Source organism: Macaca nemestrina, chromosome 9, assembly GCF_043159975.1.
Source record: "Macaca nemestrina isolate mMacNem1 chromosome 9, mMacNem.hap1, whole genome shotgun sequence".
Taxonomy (NCBI): Eukaryota; Metazoa; Chordata; class Mammalia; order Primates; family Cercopithecidae; genus Macaca; species Macaca nemestrina.
This window is the reverse complement of record NC_092133.1, coordinates 65,551,171-65,567,571: the sequence shown is the minus strand read 5'-3', so window position 1 is coordinate 65,567,571 and position 16,401 is coordinate 65,551,171. Positions and strand designations below refer to the sequence as shown.

Genomic DNA, 16,401 nt, shown 5'->3' with positions numbered 1-16,401 from the left:
GGACCCAGCTCAGTCCCGTGACAATGAAAAGACCCAAGACACTGAAATGGTCCCACGGCTCCAGGGACTTGGGGGCCAGAGAAAGACCAGAAAATCATCAGACAGCCATTAGCAAAAAAGGACAATTGAGCTTTCAGCATATTTGAGAAAACAGGATGGAACCAGGTCAGGCTTCATTAAGGACTTCCTGCTCCCCTAAGGCTGTTTATGACTAATTGGTTGGCACAGCCACACACAAACCAAGAAAACTGGATGCAAAGGACGTGACCCCAGTAACTGGGGTTGGGGAAGGGTGGGACACTCTACGTGGGAACCGAACTTGATTCTTTCCTACCCGAAGGGCCCTCACACAGTGCCCCTGAACCTACTGATCATTTTTGCTTAGCCTGAGAGTATGAAAAACTCCAGGCATCCACACAATATTATCCCTTCTGTGTAAGTCCTGTTTTTTGAGGCCCAGTTGGGGTCATTTGCGACTGGGGCTTAACGGGGTCATCGAGCACTTGGTTTGCTGCTGCTCTTTCAGTAAGTTAAGGTTATGACCGAAAGAATGTCAACTCAGTAACAGTTTCTTGTTGATTTTCTGTATCTCCCACAGCACCAGGAACAGTTGTTAGAAGGGAAAAGTGAAACATATGTTGGGACAAAAAGCACCTATTTTCAATCCAAACAAGTCATGTGGGGTATGTATAACCAGGGACACGCGTCCCAGGCACTAAGGGAGAGTACCGCGGCTGCAGAAAACCAAGCCCACTTTTGGAGAGATGCACAAACCATCATGAGAGGTATCTTCCAAGCAAGAAAACCAACCAGCGGTGCGTTTCACTTAGAAAGAGCAAATTCAAACATTCAAGACTCAGAGCTGCTGAATTACAGAAGGTGGGAGCTGGAGGGGTCTTAGAGGTCATCTCGTCCAAAGGTCTCACATTATGAATCGAGAGTCATAAAAAGATTCTGCTCTTTGACCCAGGGCTTTCATTTCCGGAACCTATTCTCAGGAAATAATCCTGACTATGGAGAACCATAAATCTCTACCAAGGCTGGGTGATGTGGCTCACACCTGTAATCCTAGCACTTTGGGAGGCCGAGGTGGGTGGATCACCTGAGGTCAGGAGGTCGAGACCAACCTGGTCAAGCTGGTGAAACTCTGTCTCAACTAAAAATACAAAAATTATCCGGGCATGGTGGCTGGTGCCTGTGATCCCAGCTACTTGGGAGGCTGAGGCAGGAGAATCACTTGAACCCAGGAGGCAGAGGTTGCAGTCAGCCAAGATTGCACCATTGCACTCCAGCCTGGGTGACAGAGCGAGACTCCATCTCAAAAAAAAAAAAAAAAAAAGAAGAAAGGGAAAAGGTTAAATACATGATGGCATAACCACTTGATTGGATATTAGGAAGACATTGTAATGATAATTATGATGATAATGAAGCAATCTACATAAGTGGTTACACTACAACAGTAAGTGAGGAAAGCGGTTCAGAACTGTATGTACCTTATCAACATAACTAAAAACATACAGGATGAAGAAAAACTAGGAAGGCTTCCACCCAGCAAATATGAAGGTGTTTGAGATTAAAAGTAAATTAAAGGTGGAATTATAAGTAACAGTTCCACTTTTTGTAATGTTGACATACAGAGCTGTAAAAAATACACATTGAAAACCTCCCAGTTTTCCTATGGATGAACAATCTGCAGGTCAGCGACCAGGTCTGGCCTGGTGCTATCAATAGGTCAAATAATGTCAATATATTGAACTGGAAAAGAATCTGTCAGAGTGGTTTCTATGTTCCTTTTTTCATTTTGTTTTATTTTTGTTTCCATGCTGGTATGGGAGATTTTTAGAAATTGTTCCAGGGTCTCAGTAGTAACCCTTGCAGGCAAGTCTGGCCCAGGATCTGGACAATTCTAGAGGCAGGAAGCACAGAGACAAAGAAGGGGCAGAGAAAAGAGCTGTGCCTTTTGACCGGGTGTGTTTTCACCCCGTGTTGGGAGGAGTGTTCTCAGAACCATGACTCAGCCCAGCAGCCATAAACCAGCCTCCCACACTACCCCAGAGACTTCCTGGGGCACTTGCTTAAGGTGGCTGTAAAAGTGCTTCCAACTTTCTCACCTCCCACGGGGAGAGGGAGGTCAGCTCCAGGCGTTGAAAAAGGCTGACTGTCCTTCCAGAAGGAACTGGAGCCCATCAGCAGAGGCTGCATTTCCCATCACAGGCTGCTCCTGAGCCTGCACCTGGGCTTGTGGACAAACATGGCCCGCCTGATCTAGGGTACAAAAGGTTAACCAACACAAAGGGGCCCAAGGAAATGAAATAAGTTTGCAGAATCAAAGATTTCAGGGTTCCAAAGATTCCCTCTTGGGGGTGGGAGAGACACCTGCAAGTTTTATCTTTCTTTACTAAGCAGGTAACAAAAGAAAGTGGATTCCTAGACAGCACCTCCTTAAGTAGCCAGTAGAGGGCTCTGTGAATCTAATCAACACTGGATTGCTTTACCGTGTTAAATTTTAAATTTGCTACCACCTCTAATTCAACTCTCTAATGAATAGAATTTAGCGGGAGTTTATCCCACCAAGTACCTGAGGGCTATAAGGGGCCTCACTTCCTCTCTCTCTCTGTCTCTCTCTGTCTTGTTTTGTTTTGAGAGGGAGTCTCATTCTGTTGCCCAGGCTGGGGTGCAATGGCGCGATCTCAGCTCACTGAAACCTCTGCCTCCTGGGTTCAAGCGATTCTCCTGCCTCAGCCTCCCGAGTAGCTGGGATTACAGGCACACTCCACCATGCCTGGCTAATTTTTGAATTTTTTAGTAGACATGGGGTTTTACCATGTTGGCCAGGCTGGTCTCGACCTCCTGACTTCAGGTGATCCATCCACCTCGGCCTCCCAAAGTACTGGGATTATAGGCATGAGCCACCACGCTTGGCTTTCTTTTTTCTTTTCTTTCCTTTTTTTCAGACAGGGTCTCACTCTGTCACCCAGGCTGGAGTGCAGTAGCGCAATCTCCCGGACTCAAGCCATCCTCCCACCGCAGCCTCCCGAGTAGCTGGGACTGTAGGCACGCACCACCACGCCTGGCTAATTTTTACATGTTTTGTAGAGATGGGGTTTCTCCATGTTGCCCAGGCTGGTCTCAAACTCCTGGCCTCAAGTTTGAGATGAGATCTGCTCATCTCAGCCTCCCAGAGTACGGAGATTACAGCCGTGAGCCACAGCGCCCGGCCTCCTTGCTCATTTTGAAAGCAGGAGGGTGTCACGGCACAGCAGAAAGAGCACTGAAGGAAGAGTCAGCCAACTTGGGTTTAATCCTCATTCCATCCTAAATACTTGGTGACCTTGGCTAAGTCCTCCTGCTAGGAGGACTTCTGTCATCTGAACGTTGAGAGATGCTTTTTGCCCAGGGCCCTGACATTCAGCTGGTGTGGCCAGAGTAGCAGACTGGGCTCATTTTAGCTGCCTGGAAAGAACTCTGGTTCCCTCCTGTTGACCCTTGGCAACCTTTAACCAGCCCACTTTGGAATGAATTTAGTAGACAAGTTCCCTGAGCAGAGTGACAAAATAATGCACACCATGAATAGTGGTGTGGCAAATAGCAGGTGCCAATAATAGATATTTCAGTGACTGTCTATTACAACTCACACCCTCTTGCTGCCCACATTTATATGCTTTCAAATACATGAATAAACAGATCTGCCCAACAGCTCTTTTTTTTTTTTTTTTTTTTTTTTTTTTTGATTGAGATGAAGTCTCGCTCTTGTCCCCTAGGCTGAAGTGCAGTGGTGCAATCTCGGCTCACTGCAACCTCCACCTCCCGGGTTCAAGCGATTCTCCTGCCTCAGTCTCCTGAGTAGCTGGAATTACAGGCGCCTGCCACCACACCCAGCTAATTTTTGTATTTTTAGTTGAGACGGGGTTTCACCATGTTGGCCAGGCTGGTCTCAAACTCCTGACCTCAGGTGATCCGCCCACCTCGGCCTCCCAAAGTGCTGGGATGAAAGGCGTGAGCCACTGGCCCAGCCTTCTGCCCCAACACTTCTTAAAACTTCTTTGAAAATGATTCTCCTCGCCTGTGTGGCCTTTCCGAGCAAACATCCCTTACAACAAACACAATCTTCTTCAAGCTTTCCAAAGACTCTCCTCACCCCCTTCCGCATCCAGCCCCTGCCAGGAAGTTCCGAGTGAAATGTAAGGTTCAGGACAGTAACGCAATGCCCAGGAGTGTGGGAGAATTACTCCCTCCACCCTCAGTGCGTCTTTTACTGCTCATATGCTCCCAGTGTCTTTTCTAATAAGCTCTCGTAACTCCCTCTGATTTTTTTTTTTTTTTAAGGGAATCAGTTTTGTCCATGAAGAAGGAGCTGGGCATCTCTCAGCTTCGTGGGCCCTCCTTACCTTCTTGATCTGATCCTCCTTCAGCTTGCTGAAGTAAAATGCCATCAAGTGGACCGCAAACATTTTCCCCAAGTCTGCTTTCTCCTGAGATGGACAGAGATTCCTGTGCAGTGCTCACCCCCACGACTCTGGAGTGTTGCACGCCTCCAGTCCAGGCTGGCAGACCTACCGGGGAGCGAGGTGCTGCGGACTAAATACCTCCAGCCTGCTTGGTTCAATGATTAAACTTCGCCCCAACCTTTAGGCCCTCCCTCTGGCACACACTTGATTGTCTAATAGGAGGCTCTGGATGGTTGCTGAGGGTTAGTGGAGGGGGAATCAGGGAATTGATGAGTTGCTTGACTACTTGAGAATTGGGTGCCACCAAATCTCATTGCTGAGCAACCCTCTCAAACCGGGGCTCCCCCAAGCCCACTCAGCCGAGGAAAATCTTCTGAAAAGTTGAGCATGAAACAAAGCCAACCTTCAGCCCGTGGAGCTGCTCTGCACATTTGCAGTCTTTTCTCTAGTCTTTTATGCCGGTGGCATGACTCTGTGACCCCCTGCTCCTCAGAAGCGCTGTCCTAACTAAAACTAAACATCGTCCTGGTCAACGGGATTTCAAGAACGTTGGGGCAGATTCTTCCATTTGTGACAGATCAGATCTCTTAACTAATAGCCCATGGTTAACAGAAAATGATCAATAAATGTTTACCTGTTCGCAATGTTAAGCCAGAAAACCTTTAGTTCACAGGTAGTGACCCAGAAAAAAATATTCCTGAGAAAGAGTGAACTGAAGTCACCAGTGCTCACTGGGAATCACTGCTGGAGAGAAGGAAGTCACACTTAAGAAGTGTCTCAGTCCAGCCAGGTGCAGCAACTCACGCCTGTAATCTCAGCACTTGGGGAGGCCGAGGCTGGCGGATCACCTGAGGTCAGGAGTTCGAGACCAGCCTGGCCAACATGGTGAAACCCCATCTCTACTAAAAATACAAAAACCTTAGCTGGGAGTGGTGGCAGGTGCCTGTAATCCCCGCTACTTGGGAGGCTGAAGCAGGAGAATCACTTGAACCTGGGAGGCACAGGTTGCAGTGAGCTGAGATCGTGCCGTTGCACTCCAGCCTGGGTGACAAGAGCAAAACTCCATCTCAAAAAAAAAAAAAAAAGAGAGAGAGAGAAATGTCTCAGGCCACTGAGATGTTTTATTCATTCACTTCTCACTCCTCTTACTTGGCATGAGGAGGACCCAGAAAGCACCCGATACGCGGGTACAATCAACCTTGCACTCAGGCCGGGCGCGGTGGCTCAAGCCTGTAATCCCAGCACTTTGGGAGGCCGAGACGGGCGGATCATGAGGCCAGGAGATTGAGACCATCCTGGCTAACACAGTGAAACCCCGTCTCTACTAAAAAAAAAAAAAAAAAAAAATACAAAAAACTAGCCGGGCAAGGTGGCGGGCGCCTGTAGTCCCAGCTACTCGGGAGGCTGAGGCAGGAGAATGATGTAAACCCGGGAGGCGGAGCTTGCAGTGAGCTGAGATCCGGCCACTGTACTCCAGCCCAGGCGACAGAGTGAGACTCCGTCTCAAAAAAAAAAAAAAAAAAAAAAACCTTGCACTCTTCCCACAGTCATCGGCTGGCTCATGAAACAAAAAGCAGCAGTGTTAACAATCGCAGCTAACATGGATGGAGCATGTACCAATCCCATTTTGTTTTTATTACTATCGTTATTATTACTTTTTAGACAGGGTCTCATTTGTCCCCCAGGCTGGAATGCAGTGGTGGAATCATGACTCGCTGCAACCTCAACCTTCTGGGGGCTCAGGTGATCCTCCCACCTCAGTCCCCAGGGTAGCTGGGACTACAGGCATGTGGCACCATGCCCAGCTAATTTTTGCAGAGATGGGGTTTTGCCATGTTGCCCAGGCTGGTCTTAAACTCCTGGGCTCAAGTGATTTACCCACCTCAGCCTCCCAAAATGTTGGAATTACAGGCATGAGCCACTGCTTCTGGCCCACTCTTATTTTATAGATGAAAAAATCGGGCCGGGCACGGTGGCTCAAGCCTGTAATCCCAGTACTTTGGGAGGCCGAGACGGGCGGATCACGAGGTCAGGAGTTCGAGACCATCCTGGCTAACACGGTGAAACCCCGTCTCTACTAAAAATACAAAAAACTAGCCGGGCGAGGTGGTGGGCGCCTGTAGTCCCGGCTACTCGGGAGGCTGAGGCAGGAGAATGGCGTAAAAACCCGGGAGGCGGAGCTTGCAGTGAGCTGAGATCCGGCCACTGCACTCCACCCTGGGCGACATAGCGAGACTCCGTCTCAAAAAAAAAAAAAAAAAAAAAAAAAGAAAAAATCGAGGCCCAGAAAGGTGACGTGATCACAAAGCCATAAATAGGACAGCAGGGGGTCAATCCTTGGAGTTTGATTCCAGTGCCCAGCTCATAATACATGACATTGGCTCTCCTGCCCTGCTTTCTCCACGCAGTAGATACTCAATAGATACACAATCGATTTATTAGTAGCAGCAGCATTCTGTTGGATTGTTAAGAATTTCTTTATCTTTTTCTTTTTCTTTTTGAGACAGAGTCTCACTCTGTTGCCCAGGCTGGAGTATAGTGACTCAACCTCGGCTCACTGCAACCTCCACCTCCTGGGTTCGAGCAATTCTCCTGCCTCAGCCTCCTGAGGAGCTGGAATTCAGTGCTCTCTACCCATCGCCATGTGGATGAGCCATCAGGTCTCACTTAAGCCCACAGTGCAGAGGAGGCTCGGTTAAAACTACTTCAGATGCTTTTTTCCGATTGATATAAGCATATTAAAACTGTCTCCCAGATTGATAATCCCCATCCTTTTCAGTCCATTTACCCTCAGACTATGACTTTTAGCTTTCTCCTTTATTACACAAGCAAACGAAGATTGACCTTTAGTTCCCCAAACCATTCAGTTCCCCAAACCAGGTGGAACTGTTGGTGTTCTGAAATGGGCATGCTAGGCCCTAGTCCACACTCACTGAGGATAACATCCTGGGAAGACCATCTGCCATAAGTGATGACATTATTTATCTTAATTTCCCCACTAGTTGATGTGTTTCAGAAACAGACTCTCGCTACATTGCCCAGGCTGGATTCGAACTCCTGGGCTCAAGTGATCCTCTGGCTTCAGCCTCCTAAGTAGCTGGGACTACAGGCTTGCGTCACCTCACCCAACATTTAATTCCCCCATTTAAAAAGTAACCTGGGCCAGGCACAGTGGCTCACACCTGTAATCTCAGCACTTTGGGAGGCTAAGGTGGGAGGTGGGCAGATTGCCTGAGGTCAGGAGTTCAAGACAAGCCTGGCCAACATGCTGAAACCCCATCTCTACTAAAAATGCAAAAATTACCTGGGCAATGGTGATGGATGCCTGCAATCCCAGTGACTTGGGAAGCAGAGGTAGGAGAATTGTTTAAACCCAGGAGGTGGAGGTTGCTGTGAGCTGAGATCGCACCACTGCACTCCAGCCTGGGCAACAGAGTGAGACTCCATCTCAAAAAAAATAAAAAATAAAAAAAAGTAACCTTGGCAGTGCAGTATGCACCGACTGTCATTGATTTGCTCACCACAAGAATAAGAGGTTACAGCCGGGCGCGGTGGCTCACGCCTGTAATCCCAGCACTTTGGGAGGCCGAGGCGGGTGGATCACGAGGTCAGGAGATCGAGACCATCCTGGCTAACATGGTGAAACCCCGTCTCTACTAAAAATACAAAAAACTAGCCAGGCGTGGTGGCGGGCACCTGTAGTCCCAGCTACTCGGGAGGCTGAGGCAGGAGAATGGCATGAACCCGGGAGGCAGAGCTTGCAGTGAGCCGAGATTACGCCACTGCACTCCAGCCTGGGCGACAAAGCGAGACTCCGTCTCAAAAAAAAAAAAAAAAAAAAGAATAAGAGGTTACAGTAGCCAGTGGTCAAAAGAATGCAAACCATAACCAAAGATCTCTGCAATCTCACGGTTGCTTGTGTGAGTCAGATAGGCAGCCCTTGGAATTTTAATTGGGCAAATGACACCAGAGGATTTTCATCTATTGCATCATTCCATTTTTAATCTGAGCACATTAGCGTCTACATTCCAGGCCTGAGTAAGGTGACTAAACCAGGAAGTTTAATGATTACAGAGATCACATGCATTTGGAGTCATCTAGCTCAGCCCCCGCATTTTTATAGAATCAAGACAAAATAATTAGGTTATTTTACCATTCCTCATCTGATTACTCCAATTCAAGTCTTGGGATTTTTCACCCTTACTAAAGCTCTATTGGCTATTCAAGGATATCTAGGTTTGAATCTTATAAGTAGTTGGATTTTACTTAAGAACACCCATTTGAGGGCTGACACTGACAAGTGACATTTTAGTTGAAGCACATCACCCATCTGGCCCAAATCTTCCATGTAAGAAGGGAAACTCTCCCATCTCTAGACACATCTCCATTTCATAGAGCTCCACTTTAATCTACACGGTCCATTTTGGCAAGGCCCAAAGATAATATCTGTTTTCCTTTAAGTACTGAGGATGGTGGGAGGACTAGAAGTCCAGTAAAATTTACCTATTTATTTAGCAAACACTTCCCAATGGGGTTTACTAGATGTCTTACGATATTAATTCCACGTAACTATCATTCTCCCTATTTTACAGATAGAGAAACCGAGGCCCAGAGCCCAGCTGGGACACGGTGGACTCGAGATTTGAACGCAGGCAGTCTAGCTCCAGAGCTCTTGCTTGCCCGCTGTGCTACACTGGCTAGGCTGGAAACAAGGCATGGGGAGACATGGGGTCTACGCTGGAAAACTGGCCCCAAGCTCTGGCTAACATAGTGGAAAGTGCACAGGACCTGGGGTCCCACTTTGGCTTTTTTTAAACTGCAGGTAAAGGTCCAAGTCTATATTCATATCTGTAAAAACTTCATAGCTACGTCAGTGGTCAAAATGAGAAAGAAAGCAAATTATCACACAAGGAAAGGCATGTGGTCTTCAGTGGGCACACTAAAAGTGTAGCAGGACGAGCCACAGACAAAACTCCTCAGACTCCAGATTAAAGAAGGAAGAGGTTTTTTATTCGGCCGGGAGCATCAGCAGACTCGGCGTCTTAAGAGCCGAGCTCCCCGAGAAAGAAATATTGGCCTTTTTAAAGGCTTACAACTTTAAGGGGTCCACGTGAAAGGGTCATGATAAATGGGAAACGTGACTGGGGGCTACATGCATCAGCTAACAGAACACAAAGTTTTACAATGCTTTTTTCCTACAGTGTCTGGAATTTACAGATAACACAAGTAGTTTAGGCCAGGGGTTGATGTTATTATTATTACTTTGTTTAACTCCTAGGACTGGGTGGTGGTGCCAAGGTTGTCTGGCTATTTATCTTACTTTTGTTTCTCTCTCTCTTTTCTCCTGTCTTTGAACTAGGCAAGGTGTGGGGAGGAGGGCAGTAGGAGTAGTAATGGTCTCCTCCCTTAAAAGCACCTCCTGAAGCTCAGCCTTTCCCTGGCTAGGGACCCCTCTTCAGCTCATCCCACTTGGTCTCGTGTGCAGACCTTCTAGTCCACTCAGTAAGCATGATCGTAAACCATCAGAAGGTACCTGTTCCATATACTGGAATTGAACAGTTGGGAATTTTATGGAAATTCTATTCCTGTTACTAAAGAAAACAGTTCTTAATTCTGCCCTGTATTCTTTTTAATGGTAAGGTCAAAGTTAAGTTGTATAACATAAATCAGTCTGACCTGCTGGTACTCCACTTGCTGCAAAAGAATCAGAAACTATGTGAGAGAGTACAAACTTCCATAATAAGAAAACCAATGTAGAAACTTCCAAACACTGCCAGTGGTTACAGTTACAATGGTGTCTCTATGGGAGCAGCCACAAATGAAACAGAAATGCTAACCTCAGCAAGTTTCAAAAGAATGCTACTAATCATTTTACAGGTTTATTCCGAACCGAAGACAGGGAATGCTCAGGAAGAAATTCCGACACAATTTCTAAATCATAACTGTACATTAAGGGTCATATTTGCAAAACACGTATCAAGGAAAGAAAAGCTGAACAAGAAAATGCAGTTCATATGACTTTTAACATTTTTCAGCATATTTACAACTGCAATTGCACAAAATAACTAACTTTTCTTTTTTTTTTTTTTTTTTTTTTTGAGACGGAGTCTCACGCTGTTGCCCAGGCTGGAGTGCAGTGGCGCGATCTCGGCTCACTGCAAGCTCCGCCTCCTGGGTTCCCGCCATTCTCCTGCCTCAGCCTCCTGAGTAGCTGGGACTACAGGCGCCCGCCACCGCGCCCGGCTAATTTTTTGTATTTTTAGTAGAGACGGGGTTTCACTGTGGTCTCGATCTCCTGACCTTGTGATCCGCCCACCTCGGCCTCCCAAAGTGCTGGGATTACAGGCTTGAGCCACCGCGCCCGGCCCAAAATAACTAACTTTTCAAAGCAAACGAGACTTCTGGTTTAGCATGACATTAACCTACAAGGACAAAGAGAAAGGAAACAGTGACCGATAAGAGATCTTAACATAATTCTGGAAGACAGGAAGCTCACGGAAGTAATCGCTTAGTAGAGGAAACACTGAAACCTGAGTGCCCGCAGAGAGTGACTCGGCTGAGAAGGGAGCTGTGACATTTGTAAAACTCTAAAAATGCTCAGGAATCAGAGGCCTGGGGGAAAACATAGAGTCCAAAACAGGAGACTGGTTAAAAAGCTATATAAAAAAGCTTGACCAGGCACGGTGGCTCATCCCTGTAATCCCAGCATTTTGGGAGGCCAAGGCGGGTGGATCATTTGAGGTCAGGAGTTCGAGACCAGCCTGGCAAATATGGTGAAACCCCCATCCCTACTAAAAATACAAAAAAAAATGAGCCAGGCATGGTGGTGGACACCTCTAATCCCAGCTACCAAGGAGACTGAAGCACAAGAATAGCTTGAACCTGGGGGGCGGATTTTGCAATGAGCTGAGACTGCACCACTGCACTCAAGCTTGGGCGACGGACCCAGACTCCATCTCAGGGGCCAGAAAAAAATAAACCCAAACCCACAGGTGTGGAAAGGGAAAACTATAGAGACAGTAAACAAATTGCTAGTGGCCAGGGATTCGGAAAGGTGGGGGATGCTGAATCAGTGAAACACGAGGGCATTTTTAGGGCAGTGAAACTATTCTGTATGACACTGTAATGGCAAATACATGACACACTTTCAAAATCCATAGAATTTGACAGCACAAAGAATGAACTTTAATGTACATACTTTCAAAAAAACATTTAGGAGGTCAGCGATGCAACACAGACTGTGAAGTGAGAGTCTAACTGTGTTGCAAATGTGTGAAATAGCCTCACTGAAGGGGAAGGGGAGGGAAAATATGCTGACCTAAGAAACTTTGGAAATTAATAGAGTAAGACTACAATTATAAGGAAGTGTATGTAGCACTGTATTCTGGTTGATAAAGTTGCTTCCTGCAAGAGCACCCTTAACAATTCTGAAACCACTGCACCAGAATGCTGAAATGGAACAATTAAGTACATGGATGGTGGATGGCGGGAGGGAGGTTTCTTGCTGTTGGAGTGAGAGGCTTCAAGCAGGGGAGAAGACTAGAATGATCCATGTCACTGGATTAGAATTGAGGACATCAGTATAAACTCATGTTTAGCGTGATATAGACATAGATGGCTATACATATATGTTTATATAAAGGTTTAAAGACATGTGTATATAGTTTAGTATACACATGCATATGTCCTTGCTTTGTCAGCTGAGAAACCCTAGAAGCAACGACACCCAGTAGCAACAAGCACACCTAGTGCCCAGATCAAAGAACCAGGTCTATATAAGATGGTCCTGGCGCATCTTGTAGTGCCAGAAAGGAAAGAAGTAATCAACAAAACAAAAACCAAATGGTACGGATGCGTCAAAGGAACCCAGGAGCCAACTGAAAGTGAAAGTGTTCCAATAACCAAAGCTAGGAAACATTGATAGGAGTGTTAAAAAAAAGAAACAAGAAAAAATTGAGCAAGATAAAGTTTGATTGGATTGTAACCCAAAGTCTACATTTCCATTAGCCTATACTGATATAAACAAATAATTGCATAAATATATAAGTAAGGGAGAAAGGACCAATCTCCCATGCAGAAGAATGTACATAGATACTCCACCCACAAAGAGGTGGAGCACAGTGTACACAGGGACTCTTTCCAGAGAGTTCAGTATGGAAAATGAGAAAAGGGTAACATGACAGTGAAGAAACCTGACACATGTCTTCAGGCACGTGATGAAGGTCAACCTCAGCAGGGTGAAGTCATGTTGACAGTATAGATCCGTGGTATGAGGTGGTAAGACTGGCGCCTTACCTCTGGGTTCTTTCTCCCAAAACCCAAACCCTAGTCTGATCATAAGAAAAACATCAGACAAATCCCAACTGAGGAATAGTCTATAGAATACATGACTAGTACTCAAAGCTGTTGAGATGATCAACAGCAAGTCTGAGAAACTGTCACAGCCAGGAGGAGCCTAAGGAGACAACTGAATGTCATGTGGTGTCTTGGATGGGATCCAAAAGAGCAGAAGGCCACTGGGTAGAAACTAAGGGGATCTAAACAACCTGTGGCCTTTAGTTAATAATAATGTATCAGTCTTGGTTCATTAATGATAACAAATGTACCACACTAATATAAGATGTTAATGGAGGAAATGTAAAATTTTTTTTTTTTTTTTTTTTTTTTTTTTTTGAGACGGAGTCTTGCTCTGTCACCCAGGCTGGAGTGCAGTGGCCGGATCTCAGCTCACTGCAAGCTCCGCCTCCCGGGTTTACGCCGTTCTCCTGCCTCAGCCTCCCGAGTAGCTGGGACTACAGGCGCCCGCCACCTCGCCCGGCTAGTTTTTTTGTATTTTTTAGTAGAGACGGGGTTTCACCGTGTTAGCCGGGATCGTCTCTCGATCTCCTGGCCTCGTGATCCGCCCGTCTCGGCCTCCCAAAGTGCTGGGATTACAGGCTTGAGCCACCGCGCCCGGCCAAAAAATGCAAAGATAATACAAAGAATTCCCATATACCCAACACATTTCAAAATGTAAAATATTAATGGGAGAAATGTGTTGGGTATATGGGAATTCTTTGTATTATCTTTGCATTTTTTCTGCAAATCTAAAACTATCCTTTTTTGTTTTAAGTTTATGTTTAAAACACCCTACAGGCCAGGTGTGGTGGCTCACGCCTGTAATCCCAGCACTTTGGGAGGCTGAGGTGGGTGGACCTCCTGAGGTCAGAAGTTCAAGACCAGCATGGCTAACATGACAAAACCCCGTCTCTACTAAAAATACAAAATCAGCCGGCTGTGGTGGTGTGCACCTGTAGTCCCAGCTATTCTGGAGGCTGAAGCAGGAGAATTGCTTGAACCCAGGAGGCAGAGGTTGCAGTGAGCTGAGATCGCACCATTGCACTCTAGCATTGGCAACAAAAGCAAAACTCCATCTCAAAAACAAAAACAAACAAAAAAAACCTTACAGATACTGCCAGGCATGGTGGCTCACACTAGCACTTTGGGATCACCTGAGGTCAGCCTGGCCAACATGGTGAGACCCAGTCTCTACTAAAAATACAAAATTAACTGGGTGTGGTGGTGCACGCTTGTAATCCCAGCTACTCAGGAGGCAGAGGCAGGAGAATTGCTTGAACTTGGGAAGCAGAGGTTGTTTTCTTTTTGTTTGTATATTTGTTTTTTGAGACAGAGTCCCACTCTGTTGCCTAGGCTGGAGTGCAGTGGCGCGATCTCGGCTCACTGCAACCTCCGCCTCCCGGGTTCAGGGGATTCTCCTGCCTCAGCCTCCCGAGCAGATGGGACTACAGGCATGCACCAGCACGCCCAGCTAATTTTTGTATTTTTAGTAGAGACTGGGTTTCACCATATTGGCCAGGCTGGTCTCTAACTCCTGACCTCATGATCCACTCCCTGCCGCCCGCCTTGGCCTCCCAAAGTGCTGGGATTACAGGTGTGAGCCACCACACCTAGCCTTGGGAGGCAGAGGTTGTAGTGACCCGAGTTCATGCCACAGCACTCCAGCCTGAGCGACAGAATGAGACTCTGATTAAAAAAAAATAAAGTAAAATAAACCTTACAGATACTGACATTTGGGGAATCATTTAAAAAGCCAGCTTATCATCCAATCAACCTGCATAAAAACTGAAAAAGCATTAGGCCTATAAACAGAGCTCTGCATTAGCTTATTTCTTCACTTTTAAACATAGACACAGGCAAGGATCGCTAGACACATGAGACAAGTTTCCAACAATAAAGGTAGAAACCAAACCAAGCTAGGAAAAAGAAAAAGAATGAGAATAATGTAAGAAACAGAAAAAAATTTTTAAATTACTTTATCTAGAGATACTATAGGTGGAGGTTTATCTTTTTTTTTTTTTTTTTTGAGACAGAGTCTAGCTCTGTCGCCCAGGCTGGAGTGCAGTGGCCGGATCTCAGCTCACTACAAGCTCCGCCTCCCGAGTTTACGCCATTCTCCTGCCTCAGCCTCCTGAATAGCTGGGACTACAGGCGCCCGCCACCTCGCCCGGCTAGTTTTTTGTATTTTTTAGTAGAGACGGGGTTTCACCGTGTTAGCCAGGATGGTCTCGATCTCCTGATCTGCCCGTCTTGGCCTCCCAAAGTGCTGGGATTACAGGCTTGAGCCACCGCGCTCGGCCTATCTATTTTTTTTGAGACAGGGTCTGGTACTGTTGCCCAGGTTGGAGTGTAGTGGTACCTTCTCAGCTCACTGCAACCTCTGCCTCCTGGGCTCAAGTGATCCTCCCACCTTAGCCTCTCGGGTAGCTGGGACTACGGGCGCACACCAACATGCCTGGCTAATTTTTGCTTTTTTTGTAGAGACAGTGTTTTGCCGTGTTGCCCAGGCTGGTCTTGAACTTCTGAGCTCAAGCGATCTGTCTGCCTTGGCCTCCCAAAGTGTTGGGATTACAGGCGTGAGCCACTGCACCCAGCCAGGTTTATGTATTTTAAAGTTTTGAAACAGGGGAGGGAAATCTCAGCATGATTCCCTTATCCATTTGCCTGTCCCTTAGCAAACCTCTACTTTTCATTGCATCCTAATAGGTTTGAGTTAGACACACACAGAATGACTGCATCATAATTACAGACTCTCAGTTTTGAGTCATAAGAGACTCTGATTTGTGATAATAGTTTTATATATTTGTGATTTACAGTCACTTTTCAAGAGTTTCATTTTGCAGATTTATACTCTTCCACATATATAACATACAAAACATTACAAGTCACTGGATATTACCCTCGGTCATTTTCTAACCACATTTTATTAGATTACCAGGTCTGTATAGTGATAGTTTCTAAGCCTTAGTCCACATCCCATGTTTAAGTTCAGTGGAATCCATAATAATCCAAGGAGGGCTCTCAGGCAAGTACTTCAAAATCTGTGAGAAGACTGCAAGGATAGGAAAGGGCTTTCAGAAAGAGCAACATGACCATAGTGAAATGGGAATGAACACCTGGAATTCAGCTGGCCCTGAAGCCCACAAAGAAAGATAAGTGACATGTCAAGCTTGTTGCAGAGAAGGAAGACTAGGCTGCTTTCTTGGTGACAATTTTAGGTACACTGAAGAGAACTCTCCAGGGCCACTCCAATTCTACTCTTCCTATTTCGCTTCACATGCTGCCATCTTTTCTTTAGTCTCTTCTTACTACGGTGCCCTCTTTTCCCTCCAAGGGAAGGAGGACTGAAAGGGCAAACTATCACTATTTATAAATGCTCATTAGCTAAATGTTCAAGCAGCCCTTCCCTTACAGCACCTCCCACTCCCACCTCTCTTATTGGAGGCTTTAACTTTATTTAACTTATTTACTTATTTATTTAGAGACAGAATCTCGCTCTGTTGTCCAGGCTGGAATGCAGTGGCATGATCACTGCTCACCGCAGCTTCCACCCCAGCCTCCCAAGTAGCTGTACTACTGGTGAACGCCACCACACCTGGCTAATTTTTAAAAATTT

At 46.2% G+C, this 16,401-nt stretch overlaps 1 protein-coding gene across 1 annotated transcript in view; it reads right to left on the bottom strand.

Annotated features, from left to right (window-relative positions):
- Positions 1-4,555, bottom strand: part of LOC105466098 (hexokinase domain containing 1) — a 46,745-nt gene extending 42,190 nt beyond the window's left edge. The window contains exon 1 of the mRNA XM_011715034.2: positions 4,389-4,555. Coding sequence (XP_011713336.2) covers positions 4,389-4,451 — 63 coding nt within the window. The 5' untranslated portion in view covers positions 4,452-4,555. The remainder of the gene's footprint in view (positions 1-4,388) is intronic.
- Positions 4,556-16,401: the final 11,846 nt, after the last annotated feature.